The 27,931-nt window shown below is 44.4% G+C and overlaps 1 protein-coding gene across 3 annotated transcripts in view; it reads right to left on the bottom strand.

Moving 5' to 3' along the window:
• Positions 1 to 1,417: 1,417 nt before the first annotated feature.
• The window catches only part of Rell1 (RELT-like 1), a 60,002-nt gene continuing 33,488 nt past the window's right edge, over positions 1,418 to 27,931 (bottom strand). Inside the window, 5 exon segments of one of the 3 annotated variants that reach the window (NM_001434392.1) lie at positions 1,418 to 3,466; positions 16,221 to 16,359; positions 18,358 to 18,594; positions 21,397 to 21,454; positions 27,369 to 27,440. In NM_001434392.1, coding sequence (NP_001421321.1) covers positions 16,224 to 16,359; positions 18,358 to 18,594; positions 21,397 to 21,454; positions 27,369 to 27,440 — 503 coding nt within the window. In that variant the 3' untranslated portion in view covers positions 1,418 to 3,466; positions 16,221 to 16,223. 3 annotated transcript variants of the gene reach the window in all.

The raw sequence follows: 27,931 nt of genomic DNA, 5'->3' as shown, positions 1-27,931 counted from the left end.
CTGGTGGCTTTGGAAGAAAAAGAGGGAAGAAAAAGGTGGAGAGAGAAGTTAGCAGTGAAGAAAGCATGGCCCTGAGGACTGGCCATGGAGTTAAGAGATGAAATATAGTAAGGACTAACTCGGGGTTATCAATAGGAAATAGATTTTAATAGCAGAGAGTGGATACCTGCCGAGCTCTGGTGCTATTTAAGGTTTATTGTAAACATAGCGATTGTGTCTTTTATCTGGGAACGAAATGTCAAAGTCGGGGTAGAAGCCCCAGATTGAGATTAAATATTTGCTACAACACCGGGGCAAGGAACATGAAAAGAAGAAGAACCTGGGGGAAGGAGAGAGAGCTACATCAAAGGCAAAATGACAATTTGAGAGGGCTTTCATTACAGGTGACATTCCCTAGGGAATGGAGTTGTGCTTCCTTGCTCTGCCTGCCCCTCCAACCCCACATTAATAATGAAAATTCAACACCTAGGACAGGACTCGTGTGACCCTACCTGGAGCTGGGAACTTGGCAAATGTAGCCAAGTTAAGATGAGTTCTTCCGATGGATTGCAGTGGGCCCTAAGCTGAAGGACAGATAGCCTTGAAAGGAGGGAAGGGACACACAGAGAAGGGCATCTCAAGACACAGATCTTCAGTGATGCAGAACCTCGAACCAGGAGATGCTGAGAACTTTCTAACCAACACCTTCCTTGGAGCATAGGATGGACCAAACCCTGGAGAAAACTCCATTTCTCACTCTTGCCCTAGTCAACAAGCTCTTGGTGACTTGTTGATGGAAGTCCTGGGGACACCAACTCCAATGGATGGTAGAGCCAGCAGAAGAAAATGTAAGCACAGGTTAAGTTATTGGCCTAATCCCCAAGGGTCTTTCCTCTTCATGACAAAGGTACAAAGAGTGACTTTAGCATAGTGAAACCTGCTGGACAGGACAACCAAACGACTGACTGGAAATCACAAGACTCTAGATTCCCTAATTTGAAACACATGGAAAACACATCACCCTTACCAACACAAAACCTGTCTGTTTATGAGCAACAGCTCCCCAGCCCAGTCAAAGGACACTGTATAGAGCTGACACTTACTATAGTGTTGTGATCAAGAGACTAGACTGGTGAACAGTCTACAGAGATGCGAAAACTCAGGGCAGCGGGAATCCCCATGTTCTAGTTTATCAATCTTGGACCAATGATGATGTCTTAGTGACCATGTTCCTATGGTGACGTAAGATGTTGAACATTAAAAGTGGCAGACTGAGGGAGAAACACATAAACTCTGTACTATATTTCACAATGTCTAAAATTATCCAAGAAAGGAAAAACAGTTGGGGGGTAGGGTAGAGGTTCTATGAAAGGGGAAATCCAATGAAACCAGCCCAATGATCCAACAAGCCAAGACTTAAGAAACCAGCCCTGTAAGATGCAGCTCATTCACGCACACTGGTTTAATGCTTTTATTTTTAATTCTGCTTTGGTAGTACAAAATTCATAAAAAGTACAAACCAGACAGTTAAAAATACTGGAAACCAAATATTTTCCTTTACAAAATTTTTACATCAAGGTGACAACCAATTCATTTGTTACACCAAGAAGCGACCCATTATTAGTGTTGAACAGTGAACTTGCCTAGGATCCTCAGCACTTCTGAGTGAGGAGGAAGGAGGAAGGACCCTAAACGTCAACTGCGCTGGGAACACTCAGAATTCTCAACAGACTCTACAAGCCAGGACAAAGCTTATGCATTGAATCTACTGAGCGCTTAATTTTTGGCATCTCTGGAAGCCAGTCACGCAACTGCTCAAGTATCAGAAAATACTTAAAATGTACTCTCGGTATATAAATACAATCTTAAATATCTTTATTTTTGTTTTTATTGCTATAGAAAGTGCTCTACATTGAATAAAATTAAAAAATAATTAAAGCCGGAGGATATCTTACATACTAGCCCATCACCATTTAAAGGACAATACCCCCCCTTTTTTTTTTTGCAAAATGTATAGTTTTTTTGTTTAAGTAAAAATATTGGCTTAGCTGCACAAATATTATCCCCATGAAGACACACTCTATTTCCTAGACCACAGTGGAGCTGGCATCCACACTGGCTTCCCTGCTCTGTAGACACAACACACACACCAGTCACTTAGCTGCCAGTGTGGGTTCATATCAGCGTCTGCCACTCACATAAAGTGTTAAGGGAAAAACAAGTTAGTTTGTGTCCAGAAACAGAATCAAGTAATTTTTTTTTTCTTAAACAGAAAAATACCCTGGGGTATATTTTTTAAAATCCTTTTTTTTTTCCTATTTTATTTTTGTAGAGCCAAATTTAAAAAAAAAAAAAAAAGAAACAAAAAAAAACAAAAACAAAACCACACCCAGTACTCAATGCATCACACCAATGGAAGTAGGGCATACAGCTTGCCTCACTCCCATCCCAGACCTTTCAGGCATTTTAGCCCTACTGAGCAAGAAGCCTCTAAGAGTGGTTGAGCATGACGAGAAGTGCTCTACCACTGAGAGATAGCCCACCCATCTTTTTACTTTTTGGTTGTGAGACAGGGTCTGGCTCAGTCACCCAGGCTATCCCTGAACTCTGTAGCCCATGGAGCCTTGCACTTCGGAAGCCAGTACTAAGCATCACTTAGAAGATGGACAGCAGGATCCCGAGTTAAACAAGCAGAGGTCTCAGCAAGGGCTTGTTTGCATAAGACAGGAGTGTTTTTGTTCTGGCCTTTGGTTGTCAAAACAGCTTTTTAGAGTGCCTTTAAACTATTTTCCCTTTTACTCAATTAGACTAAGAGCCGACTGTGTAGATGAAGTTCAGTAAAAGCAGTAACAGTCTCTGTATCTCCTAAGAGACCGGAGAAGGACAGGAGAGGGTTGATGGAAGGAAGAAGGTGTCAGTGCTGAATCCTTGGTCCAGGAATCTGAAATGCAGGGGGCCTGTGGTTACACCTGATCCCACGACGTCCTGGGGGGGGGTCAACTTCTGAGCACAAGATGTTTCCAAGGACCCTTTGCAGGCAAGAGTCTTCTGAAACAGCCCTACTGTGCGCATGAAGACCTTATCACCAACATTAAAATGGAGTCTGGGGTTCGGTAACAGATGTGAGCATGCCAACACAAGCTCAGGCTGTAAATGTTCCACTGTTCCTAACCAACCGTGCAGGGAACAGCCAGGAATGTGCAACCAGGAACCGTGATGGCCAGGGACAGTCCACAAGTGCAAGAGAGTGAGCTATTTCCTCCTCGGAAATTGAACTAAAATTCTCATCGCACCTTTTAAGCCCAAAACTTCTTTCAAAGCAAACTGAATTCTGTGTCCAGTATAGCAAAAATATTCCCTTTTGGGTTTGATCCGCACGCCCACTGACTTCATGATAGAAACTGTATAAAATATATAAAAACATTTCCTAGGCGACTTCATATCACACAAGTTCGGAGTCTCTTAGATCTCTTCAAGAAAGCAGCTGCTGCAAGAGAAAACAGAATAAAGCTATGACAGGGGGAAGCCTACCGCATGCTGATCGAGACCCCTCCTCACCCAAGCTTGCCCACCAACTCATCTCTCCCCCATCACACCGGCCTTTTAGAATCTAGTCTAAGAACATTCAAGTACCACCGAAGAAGCAAAGGATCTTGTCACCAAAAAACACTAGAGCAGCGGCTCTCAACATCTTGGTCGCAACCCCAAAAACACTTTGGGAAACATAGATGTATACATTATGAATCATAATAGTATCAAAATTACAGCTATAAAGCAGCAGCACTATAGTTTTACGGTTGGGGGGTCACTCAACATCAGGAACTGTATTTATTAAAGGGGTGCAGCTTTTCACAGGAGCTCCCATAGTAGCAGAAATGCACTCTGCCTGCAACCCCTGGTTGGCGTCTCCAGGGAAAGAGGATCTTAACCCCTGCTTCTGTGCTGTCTCGTCACACGCTGCAGAGTGATAACTCAGCCATAAAATAGCTTTCTGTGTCCCAAATATCTCCTGTCATTCAGCTTTAGACCCTGTTATGTTCCTGAAGACTGAGATAGCCAAGGGCAGGACTGAAATTCTAAAGACACCACTTATTACTTAAACATGCATGCAAGAGAGAAGAACTTGCAGAAATACGGAAGATTGACACACGTTAGCTGCCACGTCTAATTTAAGAACACAGTATTTACAAGCCTCATCTGGGGACAGACAATCCTAGCTGGAGGCTGAGGAAGGGGATTCCAAGCTCAAGGCTAGTGTAGGCTGCACAGAGAGTTCAAGACCAAACTGGGAAGCTTAATGAGACCCAATGAAAGGTTAAAAAAAGGGGGGGTGAAGCTGGGGGGGGTGAAGCTGGGGGGGGCGGTGAAGCTAGGGAGAGGGTTTCCCTAGTGTGTGCAAGGTCCTGGGTTCAATCCCTAGTAAGTACCATATATGGAAGGGGAGAGAAGAAGGGAGGGAGAACAAAAATTTACCCTTTGAGATATGCACTCTAACAGTACCCACTATTTTAAAGGTATTTACATTTTATACGTATGAATGCTTGCCTAAATATATGTTCGTGCACACAATGCATAGCTGGTTCCCATGGACCCTGGAACTGAAGTTAAGGATGGACAGGAACTGCACTGAGAACTGAACCCAGCTCCTCTCCAAGAGCAGCCAGTATTCTTCGCCACCGAGGAGAGTGGTCCAAAGAGGATGAACTGGATCAAGAGCCAAATGGAAATGAAATACTTTCCCCTAAAACAGCAAAAATCAAGCTTTTAGTTCTAAGGAAACAAATGGTGTCTCTGTGGAGCTGACATGTGGGTTTGTAAGCGGGGAAAGCCACTGTCCAGTCCGAGGTTGCTTTCAGGAGGGACTCGGTAAACAGTTAACATTCTAGCACAAAAAAGGCTATAAGGAGGCCTGGCAGAGAAATGTAAAAATGCCCCCCCCCCCAAAAAAGGAGTTAAAAACTATGTTAAGAGTTTTAGGACATTATTTAGAAAGTGTGCATTGGGGGTGTTTTATGGCTACTCTTTAAGTGACTTTTTGTGTCCGGAAAGTATTAACAAAGTCCAGACAATGAGGTCAGGCCTGGAATGCAACATTCCATCAGAGTGAGGGGGCCCGCTTGTAATTCCAGGAGTCAAGAAGCTGAGGCAGGAGGACTGCCACATTCAAGGTCAACTGGGGCCACAGAGACCTTGTCTCAGAACAAACAAAAAAAAGGGGGGGGGGGAAGAAAAGAAAAAAGATCATACAGCAGATTTATACACTAACCTCCAGGGGTGGGAACTAAAGATCCAGGTTGGGCAGACAAAAGGATAAGATCAGAGGCCTAGAATCAAACCCAGCTCTTGAGTCCTAGCTGCTGAAATGGCTGTCCTCTGCCATCCCTCAGGATAATGAGCTTTGCCCTACACTGATACTCAGTGTTTATTAAGATACCCAGCAGCCAAAAGCCTCCAGCAAGAAGATGAGCAGCAGGCTGTCCACCAGCATTCAGTTCTGGGCTCTAAACAGCCAGCTCTAAAGCTGGTTTTAAAAACCGCTCTGTACACTGTTACCTCTGCTCAAGGATGTGGAGAATCCAAACTGCTGCTCCGAGACCTCAGGACTATACAGCAAAGAGAAGACACCGAGACCTCAGGACTATACAGCAAAGAGAAGACACCGAGACCTCAGGACTATACAGCAAAGAGAAGACACCTATCTGGTCTTTGCTAACTGCAAGGCAGCCATGACTTTGCAGGTAAACACTGTCTCATCATAGTGTCAATTTAGAGAGGGGACCACACACTCACTACGGCTTAGAAGCTGCACCCAAGGACAACTATGGATAGTCCATCACCAAATCATAAACCTCCTTAAACATCAAGGTAGTGTGTTTTGTCTTGTTTTGGGTAATTCAGTTGCGCTATTCTCAATTACAAGTTTGGTAAACAACACCACACAATGTCAAAAAGTTAATGTGCAAATGTCCAACTGTGGCCTACTTTCTGTGGGTGAAATGAGGTACCTAAAAAGTGTGGAGTGCCATTGATAAGTGGCTATTAGCCCAAATGCTTGAATTACCCTAGATGCCTAGAACAAATGAAACTCAAGACGGATGATCAAAATGTGAATGCTTCACTCCTTCTCTAAAAGGGGAACAAGAGTACCCTTGGCAGGGAAGAGAGAGGCAAAGATTAAAACAAAGACTGAAGGAACACCCATTCAGAGCCTGCCCCACATGTGGCCCATACATATACAGCCATCCAATTAGACAAGATGGATGAAGCAAAGAAGTGCAGACCAACAGGAGCCGGATGTAGATCGCTCCTGAGAGACACAGCCAGAATACAGCAAATACAGAGGCGAATGCCAGCAGCAAACTGCTGAACTGAGAATAGGACCCCCATTGAAGGAATCAGAGAAAGAACTGGAAGAGCTTGAAGGGGCTTTTTGGACCCCATATGTACAACAATGCCAAGCAACCAGAGCTTCCAGGGACTAAGCCATTACCTAAAGACTATACATGGACTGACCCTGGACTCTGACCTCATAGGTAGCAATGAATATCCTGGTAAGAGCACCAGTGGAAGGGGAAGCCCTGGGTCCTGCTAAGACTGAACCCCCAGTGAGCTAGATTGTTGGGGGGAGGGCGGCAATGGGGGGAGGGTGGGGAGGGGAGCACCCATAAAGAAGGGGAGGGGGGAAAGGGATGTTTGCTCGGAAACCGGGAAAGGGAATAACACTGGAAATGTATACAAGAAATACTCGTTAATAAAAAAAAAAAAAAAAAAAAAAAAAAAGGTGTGGAGTGCATTTGGTATGATTTTTTTTTCCCATTGATTTATTTCTTCAGTTTACATCCCGACCAAAGCTTACATCTCCTCTGAGAAAACCACTCCCCCAGCCCCATTCTGAGAAAGGGGAAGTCGCCCTGGGTATAAACCCACCCTGGCCCATCAAGCCACTGCAGGACTAGGCACATCCTCCCTCTCGACAGAGACAGGGACAGCCTCTGCTCCAGTTGTTACTACTTAGTACATTTACTACTTAGTATGCGGCCTAGGTCCAACCCACACTTGCTCTTTGGTTGGTGGTTCAGTCTCTGGGAGTCCCCAAGGGTGCATTTGCTATGTTTTAACAACACTAAATTGATCCCTTATTTTATGGGAAAGAGACTGTATCCTTATTAACAAACAAACCCAGTCTGAATCAGTTCTTCTTCACCACTTCACACCAGTGTTAAAAGATGCCTTCCACACCAGCCAACAGAGATCAGAGCTTCATGTGTCTGGCACAGAAGCCACAAGAGCCCAACAAGAATGGGCAGAGGGTAGAGGGTGGCCCTCCTCTCTCTCCAAGTGTCCATCTGCAGAAACAATCCCTGCACTTCAGAAGCTGCCTCTCTCTGTGGGAGAAATGTGATACAGGCTTAGACAAATGGATACCCAAACTAGGAGAGATTAAGCAAGACTTTGGTGCACAGAATTCCAAATATAACTACTTCCCTCATAAAACAAGACCGGGCTGGAAAAATGAACTTAAGTCATTAAAGATTCATCGGAAGCAAAAGAAAAGGTCACCAGTGCTTCTCTGAAATCTGTAACTTATATATAATTATCTTAACTTTAAAGACAGCACAATACCATTGTCAAAGAATACAGTGGAGCTCAGTCATTAAATCCCCACTGAAGTTTAACCTTCTCTCCAGTGGCTGACATTAAGGAAGCTAAAAGGAATAGGTTCCAATACTGTTTCTATACTCCCTCGAGTTATCTGTAACTGAGACTCTTGGGTCAGAGTCCGCCTTTAAGTGTCCACCATTTTTAGAGTATCACCACAAAGATCTCTGTGACAGCCTTTATCTCCCTCTACCTCTGAACCAGTGGCCATGTAAACTGGCTTGTACCCACACATGGTGACACATGCTGATAATCCCAGTATTAGGGACTCAGAGGCAGGAGGATTGCTTACAAGTTCAAGGCCAATCTGGGCCATAGAGTAAGAGTCTTAAAAAAAAAAACCCACAAAATAAACAAAAAGTCCATACAAAACCCAACCTCTTGTCTAGGTTTCATTCTGCTATGCTCACCCATGTTAGTTATGTACCTACAGTGTCCTCTTTAATCTCAGAAGTCTCCTTTTGGATGTGAGCTTACACTGTCAGGGTCACATTGTTAAAAGACAAAACTGAAGCCCTTTAAACTTCATTATTAACAAAGTTGGGTGCCCCTCCCTTCTGTCTGTCTCTCTCTCTGACTCTGCTCTCGATCCCACCTCCCACCCAACCCAATACATATACAAACACACAAACAGGGTTTCACTGTGTAGCCTTGGCCGGCCTGGAACTCACTATGTAAACCAGGCTGGCCTTGAAATCAAAGATGTCAACTGCATCTGTGTCTGCCTCCTGTGTCTGTCATCCTGTGTGCTGCCGTGCACCACCATGACCAGTCTAAATTGGGCATTTTTCATATTTATTGATCACTATTTTCAATAACACACAGCTCTCATATTTTGATGAGGAGTTTAAATAATTAAAACCTTAGCTTTTAAATACTAATCATGAGCAAGTATTTATATATGGATCCTGGGGGTGGGGGGCGGGGAGAGGAAGGGGGTTTAAAGCCCTTATAGATGCTTTTACTCAAAATCAAAATACATAAGAGACAAACAAAAACCTAACAGACATTAGTGAATAGTCTTGCAAAGTCTATTCACTTCTTTTCTGAACAATGTCCAGAGAAATCAAGCCTTAACAGAGCCAGAGTTTCTGATGCTTTGCTTGCTCTGGGGGTCTCAGGCAACCCCTGAAATGTGTCATGCACCGCTAGCAAGCACATTCTCAGCAACACTGGTTACTCGAGTGCTGAGAACTGGACACCAAATTCTCCAGCCCTTGGGAAAGGAGACTCAGGAGGAATGTCTGCCGCTGACATCTAGTGTGGCTCTGGCCATGGAGAAATGAGGACCAAACAGTCTTAGCTCACCTCTGGCTTCAGTCTCCACTGAGCTAATGCAGAATAACAGGACTGGATAGCATCATTCTTCTGGCAGCTTAGCTATGGCTGCCATGTGCCTTAGGAGCTGGAGGGCAGCTGATTGGCTGCAGTCAGCATCTACCTAAGGATGGGATGAGGTTCTATCAACCTAGCCTCTCTGAGCCTTAAGGGAAACTGTGTGCGTGCGTGCGTGCGTGCGTGCGTGCGTGCGTGCGTGCGTGCGTGCGTGCGTGCGTGCGTGCGTGCGTGCGTGCGTGCGTGCGTGCGTGTGAAACATTAGCTCTTTTACTACCATTTAAATAGAGCTCACCTGATATAATACAGGCAAAGTGTTTCTTATCTGAAGTAGTTGTTGGGACCATATGTTTCAGATTTCTGAGCTTGTTTTTTATTTTGCTTTGGTGTTGGTTTTTGGTTGGGTTTGTTTGTTTGTTGTGGTTTTGTTTTTTTTTTCTTTTTTCTTTTTTGCCTTGTTTCCTTACTTGTATCTTTCATTCATTTTTTTTGTTTGTTTGTTGTTTCTTTTTATTATACTTGAGAGCAGGCTTGAGGGTGTGCACATGTAATAGTTTGAACTTGAGGAGGTCAGAGGCTAACTTGTAGCCATCAGTTCTCTCTTCCACTATGTGGGGTCCTGTGGAAATCAAACTCGGGCTATCAGTATACACCTTTACCCACCAAGTCACCCCTCCAGTTCTACTGAGTTTGCAGATTCTGTACTGTGTTGTGAACACTTGAAACCTGAGCTGCTCTTAAAAATCAAAAATGCAAAAACAAAGCCTGAGTATTCTCCACACAGTGGGACCGAGACAGGCACTGCCTCCCTCTCCCCTCGAAAGATCATTGCTGGACCTCCCACATACAGCATACCAGACATGGCATGACAGACAAGGCACAGCTTTACCCTTGAAACCAAAAAAGTGACCTTTCCCAAGCATTTTCCTTTTATTTTACTTTTTAAAAAAGATTATATATAAGTACACTGTAGCTGTCTTCAGACACCAGAAGAGGGCATCAGATCTCATTACAAATGGTTGTGAGCCACCATATGGTTGTTGGGAATTGAACTCAGGACCTCTGAAACAGTGTTCTTAACCGTTGAGCCATCTCTCCAGTCCTGCACTTTCCTTCTATAGTGTTTATCCAATGCCCCTATAAGGCCTGAAGCCAGTCCATCAAATTAAGACTCTCCCATTTGCCCTGAAACTTAAGAAGAAAGAAGGAAGAGAGAGAGGGAGGGAAGGAGAGAGGGAGGAGAGGAGAGGAGGAAAAGGAAGCAATGCCAAGAATGTAAGGGCAGGGCAAGTACAGGAGAAGACCCAAGTATTCTATTAGATACTTGCCAACCAAGCTGAAGGGAAGGAAGGAGGAGCAGGCCTCCCTCACTGAGAGGTCATCTGAAGGTCAAGAATGCAGGCTTATGATTGGCTAAGCACACTCAGGAGAGCAGACTCTCATCCCAAAGCACACAGGATGCACTGCACACCCCAGAGCTTTGCAGTCAAAAGAGCTTGAATCAGCAAAGCTTTCCCATCCCGGCCTTCCTTCTTGGTTTTGATTCCCCACAAGGCACAGTGATTTCTAAGTCCTCAACACAGACAAAAATGGCTCCAATTCCTGAGGGATTTGTCAAGGATTATATTGGGGTGTCCTGAGAGTCCAAAGCAGTCTCATTCTTAAGGAGAAGAGAAGCTATCATGTGCCACAGTGTGTCCCAAAATATACTCTCTTGTCCACACTTCTTTTCTTGCAAATGTTTCCACAATGAGATATTTTTGGTTGGTTTTATTTTATTTTTCTTGAGGAAGAAGTTGCAAGGGCAAAGGAAGGGATCAGAAGGTGAGTGGAATTGGGGTGCATGATGTGAAATTCACAAAGATTAAAAAGTTAAATTAAAAAAAAATAAAACAAAGAGTTGATTCCCAGCACTCAAGAAATAGCCTTGTAACTAACAAAGGCCACCCTGAACAGCGGGACTAATTTTGACGGCAGTGAACAGTTAGTAATACTAACTGTGCCAAGGACTGCTTTAAGAACTACACATACAGGACTGGAGAGATGGCTCAGTGGTTAAGAGCACTGACTGGTCTTCCAGAGGTCCTAAGTTCAAATCCCAGCAACCACATGGTGGCTCACAACCATCTGTAATGGGATCTGATGCCCTCTTCTGGTGTGTCTGCATAAAATAAATAAAACTTTTAAAACATTACACATATTCCTGTCAGCTAAGCTACCAACCATTCATCTCATAAGAGATTAGGGATGCCTGTAATCCCAGCACCCAGGACACAGAGGCAGCAGATTTAAACTAAGAAGACCAGCCTTAGATACACAGCAATAGCTCAAGGCTAACCTGGGCTATGAGAGTGACACAGTTGTGTAAGTGTGGTGATGCATACCCGAAATCCCAGTTCTTGGAAGGCTGAGGCAGGAGGATCACTGGGAATTCAAATACAGCTTAGACTTCATAGTAGATACCAGGCCAGTAAAGGTACACAGCAGAACTCTGCGGGAAAGAGAGGAGAGGAGGAGAGGAGGGGAGGGGAGGAGAGGAGAGGATGGAAAGGGAGGGGAGAGGGGAGGGGAAAGGAGGGGAGGGGAGGGGAGGGGGGAAAGAGAGAAGAGGGGAGGGAGGGGAGGAGAAGAAGATGGAAACGGGGGAGGGAGGGGAGGGGAGGGGAGAGGGGGAACAGAACAGAAGGGGAGGGGTTGGGGTTAAGCAGTTTGCTTACAGTCATCAGTAGTTAAGCGATGCAATTTAAAGTAAATGGATACAGTTTAAAATCAAGCTTTGAATCACCAAAAGTAAATAACGAAAATAGAGTATTCTCAGTAAGAAAATTTAGAATAAAAAGAAGTCTCTATGTGAAGAAAGGGGAAAGAGAGTGGGGTGAGAGCAATCAGAATGTATTATACACAGAAGTTCCCAGAGAACAAAACTTAATACAAATTAAAATAGAAATTCCTAATAATTGACTTGTTTTCATTTTAAAATTCTAACTGTAAAACTACTAGAAAAAATATACAGGTAAAATTTCATAACACAGTCAAGGTGGAGACCCCAAGAATCACACCCAAAAAAGCAAGAGCAGACAAGTGAGCTTCCATAACACTGACGCTTCCATACAACCACGGGACAGGGGTGAAGGCGCAGCTCACAGAGTGAGGGAAAATATTACATATATATTGAAATAAAAGTGTCATGTCCCCCACAGCTTGGGTCTCAGAACCCTGCCTAAGGCTGGCAAGGGAATGAAGAAAGGACAGACACACAGACAGACACACAGTGGAGTTGGACTCTACCATATATAATATATATGAATACATATATATGTTAGATATGTATATGTTAGATATGTAACTATACGGTAGATAATACGTAGAATCTATAAAAAAAAACTGCAACAACTCAAGAGCAAAAAAAATCAAAATACAACAAAAATACTTCAGTACAATTTTTAAAGGGATGAAAGTTGAAAACTGGTTAAAATTACAAATGTATGGATGTGGTGTTACTTTCCAAGTGAGCATTTTCAATCAGAGGCGATCAGAAAGTGGGAAAGGGAGAACACAGCCCAGAGACACGCATAGAGAACTGGCGCTGCATCATTTCTACAGAAAGCCAGAGACCAGCGACAACGAAGACAAGGCTGTGATATCTGGAGACTGAAAGCAATTCCATTTATTTAACTTTGAAGAACAAAAGCTTATTCTTCTAAGAGGAAAATCAAAACACACTTTCTGGGGGTGGGGGGGAAAGGAAACCATTTTGATGGCACGGCCAAAATAAACCAGGCAGAATGTAAGTCAGAATGAGCTACAAAAGGAGTTCAAACCACTGGGGCAGGGAGGGAGAGCCAGGGAGAGAGAGGACAAACGCATTTTGTTTTTAGAAGAGGGAAAGAGAGAGAGAAAGAACAACCCTGCTCCATCTGATGTGTTCTATTTGGAACACCTGATGGTCCCTTAGCAGCTCTACGGGTCAGCTAAGGACCTCTGCACACAGCAAGACCTGAGAGTGTCCAGTCCTCTGTATCAGAAGGCGGAATATTTGCACATCACGTGCACATTTCCACCTGTAAATTCTAAATCACGTTTAGATTACTTATAATGCCAAATGCAAGTAAATGCTATGCAAATACTTATGGTACTGCATCATTTAGGGGATGGTGGCACGAGAAGGCAGGTGAACATTCGCAGACAGACAGAGGACTTCTAAAAAGATTTTCAGTGGCTCGTGGACGAATCCTAAGGTGCTGCCTGTGGATATAATAAACTGACTTCAGCAAGCATAGATTCTGTTGTGGGGGTGGGGGGGAATGAGGGGGAAGGGATTGGGAACAGGGAGAAGAACCCAATAGCCCAATAACTAAGAGCATCTACAATAAATTAATTGCTGCAGTAAAGCAATACCTTTAAGAAAAAAAAAAAGCAAATTCAAAGATTTACGTCAACTACATAAAAACAGATCAGTCTTTTACTTAATATAAAGTATGTATGTCCCTCTCTCCAAGGCAGGGTCTCAACTATGTAGCCCTAGCAGGCTTAGAACACACTGTCTAGAGGAGGCTGGTCACCGACTCACAGATCTGCCTGCCTGTCTCCTGAGGACAGGGAATAAAGGCGTGCACCCCCCCAGCTGCTGCTCCGACTTACTGCAGATCTTATGATTCAGTCCTGGGCCAGAGACTTCAGCCCAGATGAAAACTTACAGGTTCTCTTGGGTGAAAGTCAAGTCAAATCAACTGTCCCAAGCAAATTTTCTTCAGAAACATAAGAAAACCTTAACGGATATGTAGTATTTTAAAGATCAATGACTACTATTTCCTTCTTTAACTTGGTTCATTCTCCATATAATTCAGCATAGACACAACCTAAGACCTGTCTTTCTTGAACCAGGTTGACGTCTGTGACAACTGAAGCCAGGCTCCCTGGGTTCCACTGTAAACTCCAATTTCCTCATAATTCCAAACAAGTTTTTAAACTCTGAGCAGAACTTCACCTGCAAGTGAGATACTCAATGATTTCACAGATTATAGACACTTAACTATTATTCTGTCTGCTTTTGAATTTTTTAAATTCCATAATAATTCTTTTTTTATTTCAAGACTAACTACAGTAAATTGGAGCCTGAGAGAATATGTTTCCTTCTTGAAGCCACTCTTGAGGTAATTCTTACTGATTAGGACAGCACACACCAGTATGGCTACCCTCCACTGGGAGCCAACTCAACCCAGATACTACCTTGGCGCTTGCCTTGAATCTCTGCATTGATATCTTTCCTTTATATAAAAAAGGAGGTATGGACAGTTAAGAACTATTTATTCCCAAATGAGCTCACACTACTGTGCCTCTAACAGAACCTGATTATGTAATCCTAGCAGGTGTCAGAGTGCGTTGCAGTTCTAAAATGCTCGGTAGAGATGTTCGCCAGCCAGGACTTAGGCTTCCTCCTAAGGATCACCGCAGGCTGGCTGGGTCAGACCTAGCATTCTATCTTGCAACTCAGAGATGTGGGTACAAGTCTTGAGTCTTCTGTCTAGTGATGTGACCACTGACTGATACATAACCTATCCACCATGTACCAGATCCTCATCCAGGATGATCCACTCATTCACCCTCTTTCCTAGGTCCCTTTTAGCTGAGAAGACAACTTTTTAGCCTTGCTTTAAAGAAATCACCTAAGCCAAGTAAGGTAGCTGGCACCAGCAATCCTAGTACTCCTGGGAGTCCTAGGTGCTAAGAAAGGATTTTCCTAAGTTCAAGGTCAGCCCAGGCTATGTGGTAAGTTCTGGGCCAGCATGAACTACAGTTGAGAAACTCTTGTCTCAAAAAACAAACAAACAAAAACAACAACAAAAAAAATCCCCAAACGTCCTCTATTTAGCTCCTAAAACTAGAAGGGGCCTGATCTTCCCCAACATAAGCCTGCTGCAACTAGCTCTAAAGAGCGGCCAGTACCTCCATTAGAGTTAAGGAACACACCTCCTCCAGGTGACTTCCACAATGTCTTCAGCCCTTTGAACCTGAAAGCTATTACAGAAGCACCAAGAACAGTGACCTTCGTGCCCTGCACTCAGCCTCACCCACCAAGTACAAATTACCTCAGGATACCAGCAGCACTGTCCAACATGTCCAGCAAGTGCCAGGTCCTGGGCTTCATTGCAATTTCAGAGAAACCTTATTGTCACCCCAAGGCAGGTAGTGTCGTCTCCATGTGCCAATGAGACATAAAAGGCTGCCACGTCTGGCCTAAGCCTCAGTGTTAGAGTGGCAGAGTCCTGCACCTGGCAGCCAGATCCAGGACTTAGGCTCAGCTCGGCCAGTCCACTCTACTGTCAAGGAAGCGCCTGACCTCACTTTCTTTATATGCTTCAACCCCACCACGCTGAAGTCCGGGCCTTGCCCTTTTACGTATAACAAGCATAAAGACAACAAACACTCAAGCCAGGAAGAAGAAGGAGTCGGAGGAAAGCTACGCCAACAGGAAGTCATTACAGGAAAGCAGCTGAGCTGAAGCTTTTAAAATGTCTAAACAAAGAAGCCATCGCCTTGTCTTCCGAGTGCTCCAGGGCAGCTGGTGCAAAGAGCAATATTGTTTCTGGGGTATCTAAAGCAATGCTCCTCCTGAGTACAGCGGAGTAATCCAACCGCGGCTACACAGTAACCAAAGGGGAGCGCTTTCCAATTCAAAACAGCCTCCTGCTTGTCCCAGTATTTTTCAAACACAGTTTACTTAAGGTAAGAATGACTATCCTTTGCCAGACAGCATCTTCTGTTGTTTTCTTTTGTTTGACACTGGCCAGTCTCAAAGTCATAATCCTCCTGCCTCAGCCTCCCAAGTGCTGAGACAGTCCTAAACTACCATTCCAACTTGGCTTTTGTTTTTTTTTTCCTTCCTGTTAGTTAAAGAATGTAATAAGCTTCCAACCTTTAAACCTTTATTTGTCGTATATCCTAAAGTTCTAGATTTTATCCTTTTTTGAGTACAAAGCTGGTGGAATGACTCTAGGGACTTGAAGTAATGCTTCTCCCAGAAGGCCGATTCCTGTCCCAGTCTCCGCCACTCTGTAATGCTCCAACCCTCTTTACAAGGGGCTCTGGCAGACAAGTATTCACAAAATCCTGAGCACTCAGTGCCCCGCAATCCCAACAGTTTCAGGGAAGCCCTCTTATTTTCTGTGTGGCCAACATCCTCCAGAGGGCTGTCCAAACCCATCCTGTCACACTCCAGCCCCAATGTCCCTAAAACTACAGCTTACCATCTACTCCGTGTCGCTTCGCTCCCTCTTCACAGGTGTCACAGGCACATCCCCGTTGACACTCTCAATCCCACTGACAGACATCAAGCTTCTGCGCTCCTTCTGGTTTGACTTGTGCTCTACTTTTGTGACTCTGAACCTAAGGACAGAAAAGAGATGTGACTAGGCTTTGCTTTCCCAGTTCTAAGCAGGAACTGTAGGTTTAAAAAACAAAATTCACCTGGAGGAAATCAAACAAGCTTAGGTTAAGGAAGAACAGCAACAAAATCTCCACCAGACAAGAGGGGCACTTTCCCCTGCAGACCCTTGTGCAACACCCCTAATAGTTTATGGAGCACACAAAGTGAATGGCTCTGTGGCCTCAGAGTTATGGTTTCCAATGGTAACGTGGCCACTAACCACAGAACACTAGGCGACAGAAAGAGCCAACCACCCACAACGCAGACGGACATAACCAAGATGGCCACCGCATAACCGCCTTGAGCAAATCCACACTGATGGGTAGAGGAGCCAAGGGGTGGCTTCACTACTGTAAGTTGTTTCTGCTTTTCAAGGTCAAATTTATTAACCTTCACTCAAGATTGAAGAACAATTAAATAAGTAAAGAAGAGAATTTCATAAAGTGTGAGAATTTCATTAAGGCAATCCACTCTGCCTTTCTAGAACAGTGTCATCAAACCCCCAGAGCCTTCTAGTAACCACATTTTTATTGTGATGGCCTTGTCCAAAATGAGATCACAAGCCACATAGAGGAGGAGTCTCCTGTTAACCTGGAAGAGCTGTAGACAATCATTCTGAAAAGCAGCCATAACAATTACCCACCATCCCCAGTGTCTAAGAGGGGGGTGGACATTGAGCCCTGAAGAATGCATATTGGAGCTGAGCTGAGAATTTTCAGCATATTTTTCAGGGGGAAACAGAGTGTGCTTTGTCCACACGGCTTTGGGTTCTCATTCACTGCGTTCATAAATTCCCATGACTCTGCCTTTTGATGAGTCTGCTCATGAGTTATACTGCTCTACCGTAGAGGCAAACAGCCCTTGGCCTTATCCCGAGGGCCACTGTCACACAGAACAAGACTCAACAGAATTAAAATTATAATAAGAACTTTTAAAACTGACCATATTCCTTGGATGCTCATAAGCCCGAAACTACTCTAAAGCCTTTATTCGAGTCGACATTTTTAGTTTTCACAGAAGCCTTGAGAAGTGGCTGTGACTGCCATTTCACCTTGGGCAGGGGAGAAACTGAGGTGCAGTGACAGAATAGTCTGTAAGTAGTGGTACTGCGACTGGATCAAGGTAGAAACAACAAAGGCCAGGCAACATTTCCTAGAGGTTTGGCCTAATTTAAACCCAGCATTTACCCAATCTGATTCCTGCATGGGAGACCTTTCTCAATGTGTCACAACCGACACCATGTACTTCCTGCAGAAACCCTCAAACCACAAGAGTGTGCCCTGCAAACCTGCTCGTGCCAAGTCTCACTAAGATGTCCACCAAATGGCAGGATCTTCACGTCACATGTGGATCACAAGGAAATGATGCTCTGGGACTAAGGAACCCAGGGGACAGCAGAGGTGACCGCAAAGAAAGCAGTCACTGCATCTGGCTTGGATCTTAAATGACAGAGACTGGAAAGTCCTAGACCAAGTCTGTAGTTCTCTATTTCTGATGCACAGCACCATGGCACTTTCTGATTGCCTGGCACTTTGGTGAAGACAAGGGGATCAGCCGGAACCAGTGGCATGGGAGCCAAATGGTACATACCACCCCAGGTTGCTTTCACCAAAAACCCCTTCAGTGTCTGCCATAATTCTCTGTTTACAAACCTACAGAGTCAGGAGTAGATGGGGCCTCTGGCTCTGGATAGCTGTGTGAAATGTCATACACTGACCTGATCATCTGTTTTAGATTCTCAAGAGAAAAATAGAGAGTAATTAATTTCTCACCTTAATTAATACTTGTTCTATATAAGCTATCAAGGGCTCTCTGGTTTGTCAGAAACAGCCAGGATCCAAACCAGGACATATCTAAGAAGCCAGGCTCATGAGAATTTAACCCCCAAATAAAAAGCTAAGGATAAACCTGTAACCATAGCAACCAGGTCCCACACCAGCAGCATCAGGACCCCTTACCTGCCCACAGAGAGGACAGTGACCTCCCCTTGTCGCCGAGGCCGGCTCTCTTTGGTCTTGTTGGTAGGTTTTATGAAGTGCCATCGCTTGTGCCTACAGCGCTGGCACACGTCCCGTTCAACAACACCTCCCACTGTGTGAAGATGGTGTCCGCAGACATGCTTCCCTGGGGTGGCCCCTGGTGACAGGGGCCCCGGACTCACAGGTGGGCTCCCTGGTGTGCTAGGAGTGACAGGGCTGAAGTGGAGAAGAAAAGGAGACAAGTTAAAAAATGGCTACTTAGAAGAAACCCCAATGAAGGTAGTTGTTCCCCGAGATGCAGGAAATAACCCCTTCAACTGTACAAGTAAACTCTGTGAAGTGGCCCTGGCTCAGTGCTCAGGACCATGTGCTGGCTGTTCATTGGAACAATGACAGCAGTCGGGCTGCGGGGTGAGCTACCCAAACTCCCATTCTCCTTCTCATACAATCACACTGATTTCTCACACCATAGCCAAGAAGAGTCTGCCTGAACCCCAAGAAAGACACCCTGAATGTACTGTGGGAAGAAAAAGAATGGTTAGAATAGTAGATCCAATCTGACCATTACATCAAAGAAAACACTTCTGGGTTAAGACTTAGAAAGTGGTACTCAAAGTAGATGGCTGACAACAGAAGAGTAGCTAATCATCTCCTAAGAATGTCCTGTGTATTAATTAATCTAATAAATCCTAAGGGATCTTTATGGTATATGCATTAATTTCCTCACCATAAAAATGACGGCATTGAGGCTCAAAGAGGCAAAGTATCTTTCCCAGTATAAATAGCACCTAAGTGGTTTTAAGATCCAAACCTAGAAAGTCAAATTGTAGAGCCCCCCCATGTTCATGCCTGCAGCCGCACACAGTGTTTCAGAGATGGTGGTGACCAGTCGGGTAACCTAGAAGACATTTGGTCAGACCTACTAAGATATATAGAGCAGAATTATAGATACAAGATGTCAGTTACTTTCAGAAAGCACATACCAATCCTATGCTAAAAAGCAGGGATCCAAACAGCACAGGGCTGGACGGACCAGGAGTCAGTCTTCTGCCCCACCTGAGATCAATACCTAATAGCTGAGATGTGCAGCAAGAGCCCCAAAGTCACACAGATGGATGGCAGAAACCAGCATCCAGTGGACTAGCACACTTCAAAAGCAGTCCAGGCTATGCTCGATCGAACTAAGGAGTCAAAACAGTAACGACAACTATAAGTTCTCATGTACTCTTTAGCAAGGTCCTTAAAGCTGCCCAAATACAAACACACAGTAGGACCTCCTGGGAAAAATGTTAGCTTGACGCCATGTATTAGAAAATTGAGCTCACTAACTGCATTCACTCAACAAATATCAGTGATTATGGAGCCCAATAATGGGCCCACAGTCAACTGAGTTCAGGCTACCAGGAGCACTGAACACCAGATGTCTATGGGCAAAGGTAAGAGACATCAGTCTTTATGTCCTAAACTACATCTCCAGAACTTCTAGAGCACACGGCTCAGTATTCGGCATGACCTCTCTGATGTGCACACACGACACGGCCCATCTGACAGACACATTCACAATAAAGGTGTGTTAGGTGCACTTTGCAGGGGCCACATACAAAGCAGAAGATCCTGCTTATTTCAGCACGGCGCCCTATCCCAATTCAACTTCCTGTCACATTTTGCATAATCTCTGGCCACCGAATCATTTCCCAGGTGGCCTGTCTCCAGAACCTGTCCACATCAGCACCACCGGAACACCTGGCACAGGCAGCATTTTTTTTCTTGTTGACCTTCTTCTGGTCCCCAGAACGCCCAAAATTCCAACCTGTACCTCTCAAAGGCCTTCCATGCCCATTTCTATGCCATACCGGCTGAAAACTTTCAGAGCAAAGATCTATGACTGCCCCGTTCTATCCAACTCTATATCATATACCCATCCATGTTCCTAGTTGGAGAAAGTGAGAATTGTCTAGACATGTAAATATCTGTAACTACTTACAGGGGAATCTGGTGCCTAACAACCAGATCCTATCACCAAAACAGATGATAGCAGGTATTCCAAACTGGCCAGGTTATCATACTGCTGTTCATACAGGTCTCGCAGGAGCCAAAGTGCTCTGCATTCCTGGTGATAACTGAACGAAGTCAGCACAGTAGTTTATAGGCAATGGATCTGGACCTCAGTTAACTCCCCCTTCAGCAGGCAGTCACTAGAGGCAGGACACAACCACACTCAAGCTCTGAACCTGCTCTTGGACTCTTACCAGTAACCTTGCTCTCTCCAACACTACTGTTTACCACAAAACCCAGGCTGATCCAAGGCTTTCCCTGAGGCCCTGATGTAAGGTTATCTCAAACCAGGAATAAGCTTGGCAAAGCTAGGAAAGGCCTAGAGGAAGGGCCTTGGAGGAGCTGACTTCATCCTGACAACACAATTCTCCCATGGGTGTCAGCTCCATGGCCACTGTGTGCTCCATCTGCGGACCGTTTGAAATATCCTGGGTCCCCGTGCAACACTGTTTGATTGGCTTCCTGCTGACTTCACTCTTCATATGATAGTTTTCCACTGTGTCCCATTTCTCCCATTAAAGCTGTGTTTAAGACGGTGTGCCTCTTAATAAACTCACTTGGCATAAGCCATTGGCTTACCCGAGAGCTCCTCCTGTTCCAGCTTTCTGTCTGTTTTATCTTCTAATCCTCAGCTCTTGCCCTCAACACCTAGTGTGTTCTGGACCCAATTCTTGTAAGCTCGGGCCACAGAGTAATGTTCTCCTGGAAATGTCAGTATGTGGGGACATTTTAGGTTGTCACACTTTGAAGGAGAGGGATAGTGTTCTGTCATCCAGTGAGCAGAGATGAGGGACTCTGTTCAGCAATACACCTTGTACCGGTCATTGCTCTCAGCAAAGACTTGCCTGACCCCAATGTCAATAGTACCCAAGGCTAGAGGTCAGGTCTAGCTGAGCACAGCACCAAGGGCATCAATCCCAACAAATGAAAACCATTTCTATCCAGTGGAAGAGAGACACTCACCTTTCAACATCAACCATGCTGTTATCAGCTACCATAGCTTTCAAAATGTCTGCATTTGCTGAGGAAAAAACAAAAAAGAGAATTAAATGAGGTAAATGAGCAATCAGTCATGTTAGAAAAGCTGTCGGTGAAATACGTCACTCCTCCTCTCAGTTCCCAGAGGTCCAGATGAGGAAGGTAGGAGAAGGTTTACTTCCCAGTTGGCTAACAGCCTTTGCTCTGCTCTCAAATTTATATGGCATAGGAGAACTTAACTTAGAATTACAGTGTTCATTCTTTAAAACCCCAGGATGCAAGCTGTCAACACTGAACCCAAAGTCCTTAGACTCGACCCACACCCATGTTCCTACTTCTTACAGAGTGGCCAGTCAAAGGCTGCTGTAAATGACAACCTTCTTTTGACTATTTAATTGTCAAGGCCAAATGCTATTACCAACTACTAACCTTTTCCATTGATTTTTTTAAAGCACCATTCTCATGACTAACCACAATAAATTCTCCAGAGAGGAAAGAATAAAGGAATTACTATTTATCATGTGGGCCAATGACAGGTAGCACAGCACAGTTTACATCAAATGACATCCCCAGAGAAGGACAATTAGCTCTCATTCTAATTCTGCTGCTGCGAGAGTTGAGAGGCAAGGGTTCACGTGCTGTGTGCTTCACAACCTCACTTCCTTTTTGCCCCTTCCAGTTTTTTTCCCCTACCCATCTTCCCACAAAATACAGTACCAAAGTTTATATCCACTTACAGCCTATGGCATATCTGTTGCCTTACATATAAAAGAATGAGTTTGTTGTCATTTTGATTTGTTTTATTTTGTTTTGGGCTCCCCCATGATCTCCAGTTCCCACTACCATGGGAATCACACCACCACCCCGTTGCAAACCCATTGCAAGTTTTAGGAATCCATGGGGGCGGGGGCAGTGTTTTGAAGAAATATTTACACACGTCATCCCTTTCCTAAGAAAGGGACTTTTTTTTGTCCTTCACAATTGTGAGAGTGTCCAAACGAGCTGCCAAACCCAAGTTTTTATTGTAAAACCAAAAGTTATTGTTATTTAAGAAAAAAAAGCCCTAAATTAGATCTCTACTATCTCCACCCATACAACAACAACAATAAAAAGACACATTGATTCTGACACATTTCATAATCTTGTATGATACAAGCCATTTTCCCCTTTACTGATAATGAGAATTCAGGATTTTTCTTTCAGATAATAGGTTGGAGTCTTGCTTTGGTTCCCATGCGCTTTGGTCCCCCAAAGATTCCTGTGTTGAAACCTTGGTCCCCGTTACAGCTTCTGTATGTGCTGTTGTTATTGCTGTCCTTGGCTTGGCCCCCTTTGATGCTACTCTCCCTCACGTTTGGTACGCGATGACAGCACACTGGCCATGTAGGAGGTGGTGCTATGGGAATGGCCCAAACCTTTGAATCCAGTGAAGGTGATTAGGATACTGGAGCACTGCCCTCAGAATTCAGAGCGCTCTCTCACCCTTACCCTTAGTTCCCAGGAAAGGGTTGGTATAAAAGGAGAGGGTTGAGGATGTAGCTCAGCTTAACATGCAAGAGCCCTGCATTTGAGTCCTAGCCTCCTCAAGGAGAGGCGCCTCTCTCTCTCTCTCTCTCTCTCTCTCTCTCTGTCTCTGTCTCTGTCTCTCTGTGTCTCTCTGTGTCTCTGTCTCTGTCTCTCTGTCTCTGTCTCTCTGTCTCTCTCTGTGTCTGTCTGTCTCTCTGTCTCTCTCTCAGTCTCTGTCTCTCTCTCTGTGTCTGTCTGTCTCTGTCTGTCTCTGTCTCTCTCTCTCTGTCTCTCTCTTTCTCTCTCTCTCTCTGTCTCTCTCTGTCTCTGTCTCTCTCTGTCTCTCTCTCTGTGTCTCTCTCTGTGTGTCTGTCTCTCTCTCTCTCTCTCTCTCTGGCTTCCTGGTGGCCATGTGTCCATTGCATTTTCCCCAATGCTCCCAAGGTGCTGCTATCCACTAAGATGTGAGCCAGCCAGGTGGACCCTCACCGAAATCCAAATCAATGAGGATGCCTGATCGTAGACCTCCACCCCCAAACCGTGAGCTACAGCAAAGCATTCTGCTTTTAAAAAGCACTAGCTCCGTATATTCCATTATAAATAACAGAAGATGGACTAATAAAGAAGTATAGTCTCATATATGACTTATATAAAACACAGTTTGTACTTTCCCATAATTTACCAAACTTGGCAAAAGAGAAAAAAAAATAACAACAAAGGGAAAGATGTCCTGCTGGCTGTAACAGATTTTATAGTGATAAGCATTCAAAAGGAAATCATTAAAGTGACCCAAGAAAACAACTCCCTATAAATGATGAGAGTCCATTCAACAAAATGTGAGATTAATTTACTAGTCCTTGATGGTTTCCAAAGTCCTACATAATGCCAGAAAACCCCCATGGACCACACAAACACACTGGGTTTGGCTCTGTAGAGAAAGGTAAATTCAAAGATAACACTCCAGTTCTCAGGATTAGGAAGAAAAAACCAATAGGTATGTGGGTGTGTCCAAGAGCTCTAAAAACCCTGAGTGAAATCTCCAGAGTCAAATAGGAGTGTCTTTTGTCATTCATAAAGAGTCACTAGATCAGACTGAAGTCTAAGATAATGAGGTGAGTCAGGCTGGGGCCAGTAATCAGAGAGGCCCTGTGATCAGAGGACAGCAACTTTGGGTCCCTGCCCCTGGCTCCCAGTGCCAGCTCCTCCTCTAGTTGTTCCCTTTAACAAACCACTGAATGTAACAGAGTATCCCGGCCTTCTGGGAGGCATTCTAGCAAATCAGGAAACCAGAGGAAGGGACTGTGGGGATTCTCAGATTCTTAGTGTATAAGTTAGAGGAGCACAGCTGTCACAAGAAGCAGGGCAGCCTTGTGAAACGGAGCTCTTTGCTGGAGAGAGACCACACTGACTCCCTGGCAGAGTTACAGGTGAATTAGATGGTACGTGGAGCTGGCACTCGGAGGTGAAGAACTGCTTGAGTTGGAAATCTGCACACATCCTATATTGGAAGCACAGGATAGGCTACAGGGATGACTCAGGGGTTGGAGCACATGCTACTCTTGCAGAGAAGTCATTAGATTCCCAGCACCCATGATGATTGGCTCACAAGCACCTACAACTCCAGCTCCTGGGAGATCTAACTTTTCTAGCCTTCCCAAGCCTGCACAGTGACACACACGTAACACACGCGCACACACACACGCGCACACACACGCGCGCACACACACGCGCACACACACACACACACACACACAAAATCGATCAAAAAATTTTAAAAAGTCTTTAAGAAATATGCAGTGTGACAGCACACCACCACAAAATGTGCCTGCCCGGCAGATCAGCTACTATATCCACAGGACAGCAGCCTAAGCTAAAAGTGACTTCTAAAATGAAAGACACATCTTAAAACTTAAGCAAGAAGGTCACCTTGGGAAGCCAGCGTATCATTCTAACTACATACAACTGTTCTTTCCTTCAGCCGGATTCTTCGTTCCCCTTCTGGCTTAAATCTATATTAAAATTCTAATAAACCTCAATTTTACTTCATTTAAAAAAAATCAAGAGTATATCTGACAAATTAAATTACCCATCTGGCAAGTTAAAAATACAATGCAGAAAACTGCTCATATATCAATTAATACAAATGATTAAAACTATGTGCTTTGGGGGTGAACATGGAAAGATGTTAATGGAGGGCATGTGATTCATCTTATTCCTTTTTAATTTCTTTTAAAAAGTTCAGTGTACAGTTATAATTTGCAAATCTAGAGAATGTCAGTTCAGTGAAGTCTAAATTGAAATAAAGTTTGAAGTTGTGCTAACTATGGAATACAAGGCGGGATAACAGGTATTTGTTCCATACAGTAGAGGATTTTAGCCTCAGAGTCAACCTGGAAACATTCTATGCTATAAACTAGTGAGCTGGAATTCAGTATTGCCAAATCCCATGCCCTGATGGGAACCTCTCAAAAACAGACCCAAACCCAAGGATTCTGGTCTTTTTGTTCTTATTCTAAAAACCATTCTACTAAGTTCATTTATTCATTTTGGTTTTTTGCAAACTATCAAAATTGAAAGAAATGGCATCGCAAGGCTGAACGTGGCACAAGGTTCAGGACCGACAGAAGGCACGAACCACGTGTACCTAAAGCACTTCCTTCACCTATAAATTGAATGCAACACTGGCTTTAGATGGATGTGTTGACACCTAGGCAAGGTCACAGCTCAAACCACTAGCTCTGGGCTAAGGACATAGAGCACAGCTGGAAATCAGGTGCAGACCTTAGTCAGGACCAAGTGTGCTCTTGCTGAGTGCTGTGGGGACAGAGGTGCCACAGAGAGGCTGGTGATGGAAAGATGGCAAACGCTGACGGAAGAAGACGCGATAGCATTCCAGCAAATGGGGTAAGGAGTTCCACAAACCATATAAACTACTAAGATCAAAGAGTCTGTTCTGGTTCAGGTGTGTCCTAAAATTCACTCATGTGTCAGAAACACTATCCTCCTAAGTCACGATGATGGCATTTGGAGGTGGGGCCTCGGGGTGATTGGGTCAGGAGGCCCTCTCCAGATGCCAGGCAGATTCTGGCCCCACTCTTAGAATTGTTAGCCTCTAGAATTACGAGCTAATAAAACGTCTGTTCTTTATAACTTGTCAAACCTGTGGGACTCAGTAACAGCAACAGAAAACAGGATCCTATGAAGATCATCCCCAGCGGTCAGAACAAGGACCCTAACTTACTTAGTAACAATTGAATCCTTCACTTAGAAAGTGGACTTAAGGGGTTGGGGATTTAGCTCAGTGGTAGAGCGCTTGCCTAGCAAGGGCAATGCCCTGGGTTCGGTCCCCAGCTCCGAAAAAAGAAAAAGAAAAGAAAAAAGAAAGTGGACTTAAAGTATATTTCATAAGGCTGACATAGTGGTGCATGCCTATAATCTCAACATTTAGGAGGTACGGGGAGGTTGAGCAGGAGTTCAGGACCATCCTTGGCTGTAAACCGAGTTTAAAACCTATCTCAAAAATACATATGGAAAAAAAAAAGACATTAAATCCTAATGCTTAAGCTCTTGAAAGTTTCCTCATTCAACACTGGATATTGCAGAAGAGACAAACCATAGACGCAAAAAGCAAAGCAGCTTTGCAAGTAGTTTGGGGAGGAAGGAACAATAAGAGAAACTTACATTGTTCAGAGTGGGGTGTTGAGGAAGTTCTGGAATATGCAGACACTCGTGGAGCTCTTAGAAAGGACTTGAATGCTTCTCAACTTCCCGCTTCCGAATGGTTAAACTGGCAATGTGTGTGTGTGTGTATGTGTGTGTGTGTGTGTGTGTGTGTGTGTGTGTGTGTGTGTCTGTCTGTCTGTCTGTCTGTCTGTCTGTCTATTATGTGTGAGTATATTTATATGTGCGCATATATGGAGGTAAGAGGTCAGTGTGGGTGTCAATCACTCTCCTCATATTTGGAGACCAGCTCTCTCACTGAACCTGAAGCTCACCAACTGGCTAGACCAGCTGCTCAGAGCCCTCCAGGACCTCACTGCCTCCATCCGCCCAGGGTTAGTGTTACAGGCAGTTCCTGCCACTCCCCAGTTCTTACCAGGATGCTGGGGATCAAACTCACGTCCTTAAGTGTGGTAAGACATCAGTCCTTATGACAACCAGCACATCAAAGGTGCTATTCCACATGGTTGTGTAATGTAACTCTCCATCTATAGGAGGAGACTGAAGCTTTATAAAGTCACGTGAAACACAGCCTAAAAGCTATCCACTCCCTGGCCCTCTGCTGTGCTGAAGCCACCAACACCACAGAGGCAAACTCTCCTGTTGGGACAACGCTAAAAGCTGAGGTGTTACAGAGCTCGGATAAAAGTAGTGAGAAGCCATTTAAATTCTGGCTCTATGGAGATTTTTAAAAACACTGAAATGCCCCCAAAGCACGAAGATATCCTTACCTTCATTTTTCATAATATAGTGGACAATCTGCCCAACGGTGTCACTGTTCTCATTTATACTGTCATTCAACTCTAAGAGAGAAAGAGGCCAGGCCAGTGTTAGGATCGGTCGGTCATCCTCAACAAGTCAATTAGACATTCACCTTAGAGCCTAAGGCCTCACTGAATACCTTCTAGAAAGTACCTCACACAGTGCTAAAATCTAGCTTTAATCCTTCAACCCCACCCTCCCAATGCCATTTTGAATTCCTGCGCAGAATACTCATTTAAAAAGTAAAAGAGGGGTTGGGGATTTAGCTCAGTGGTAGAGCGCTTGCCTAGCAAGGGCAAGGCCCTGGATTCAGTCCCCAGCTCTGAAAAAAAAAAAAAAATTAAAAGAAAAAGGTGTGGGATGGACCAGCAATCTGTCAAGATCAAGTCTCCTCACTTAGCGTGACAATACAGTACATGTGCATCTGGCTCCATTTCCTCTTATCCCCCTTCTTACCTTAAGGCCTTCGGGGAGATGAGAAGGCTCACTAAAAGAAATGCCATCATCCGTAGGTTTTGTCTAATCACAGACT

Source organism: Rattus norvegicus, chromosome 14 (genome assembly GCF_021556685.1).
Source record: "Rattus norvegicus strain SHRSP/BbbUtx chromosome 14, alternate assembly SHRSP_T2T, whole genome shotgun sequence".
In the NCBI taxonomy this organism is placed as follows: domain Eukaryota; kingdom Metazoa; phylum Chordata; class Mammalia; order Rodentia; family Muridae; genus Rattus; species Rattus norvegicus.
This window is presented reverse-complemented; position numbering and strand designations above follow the sequence as displayed.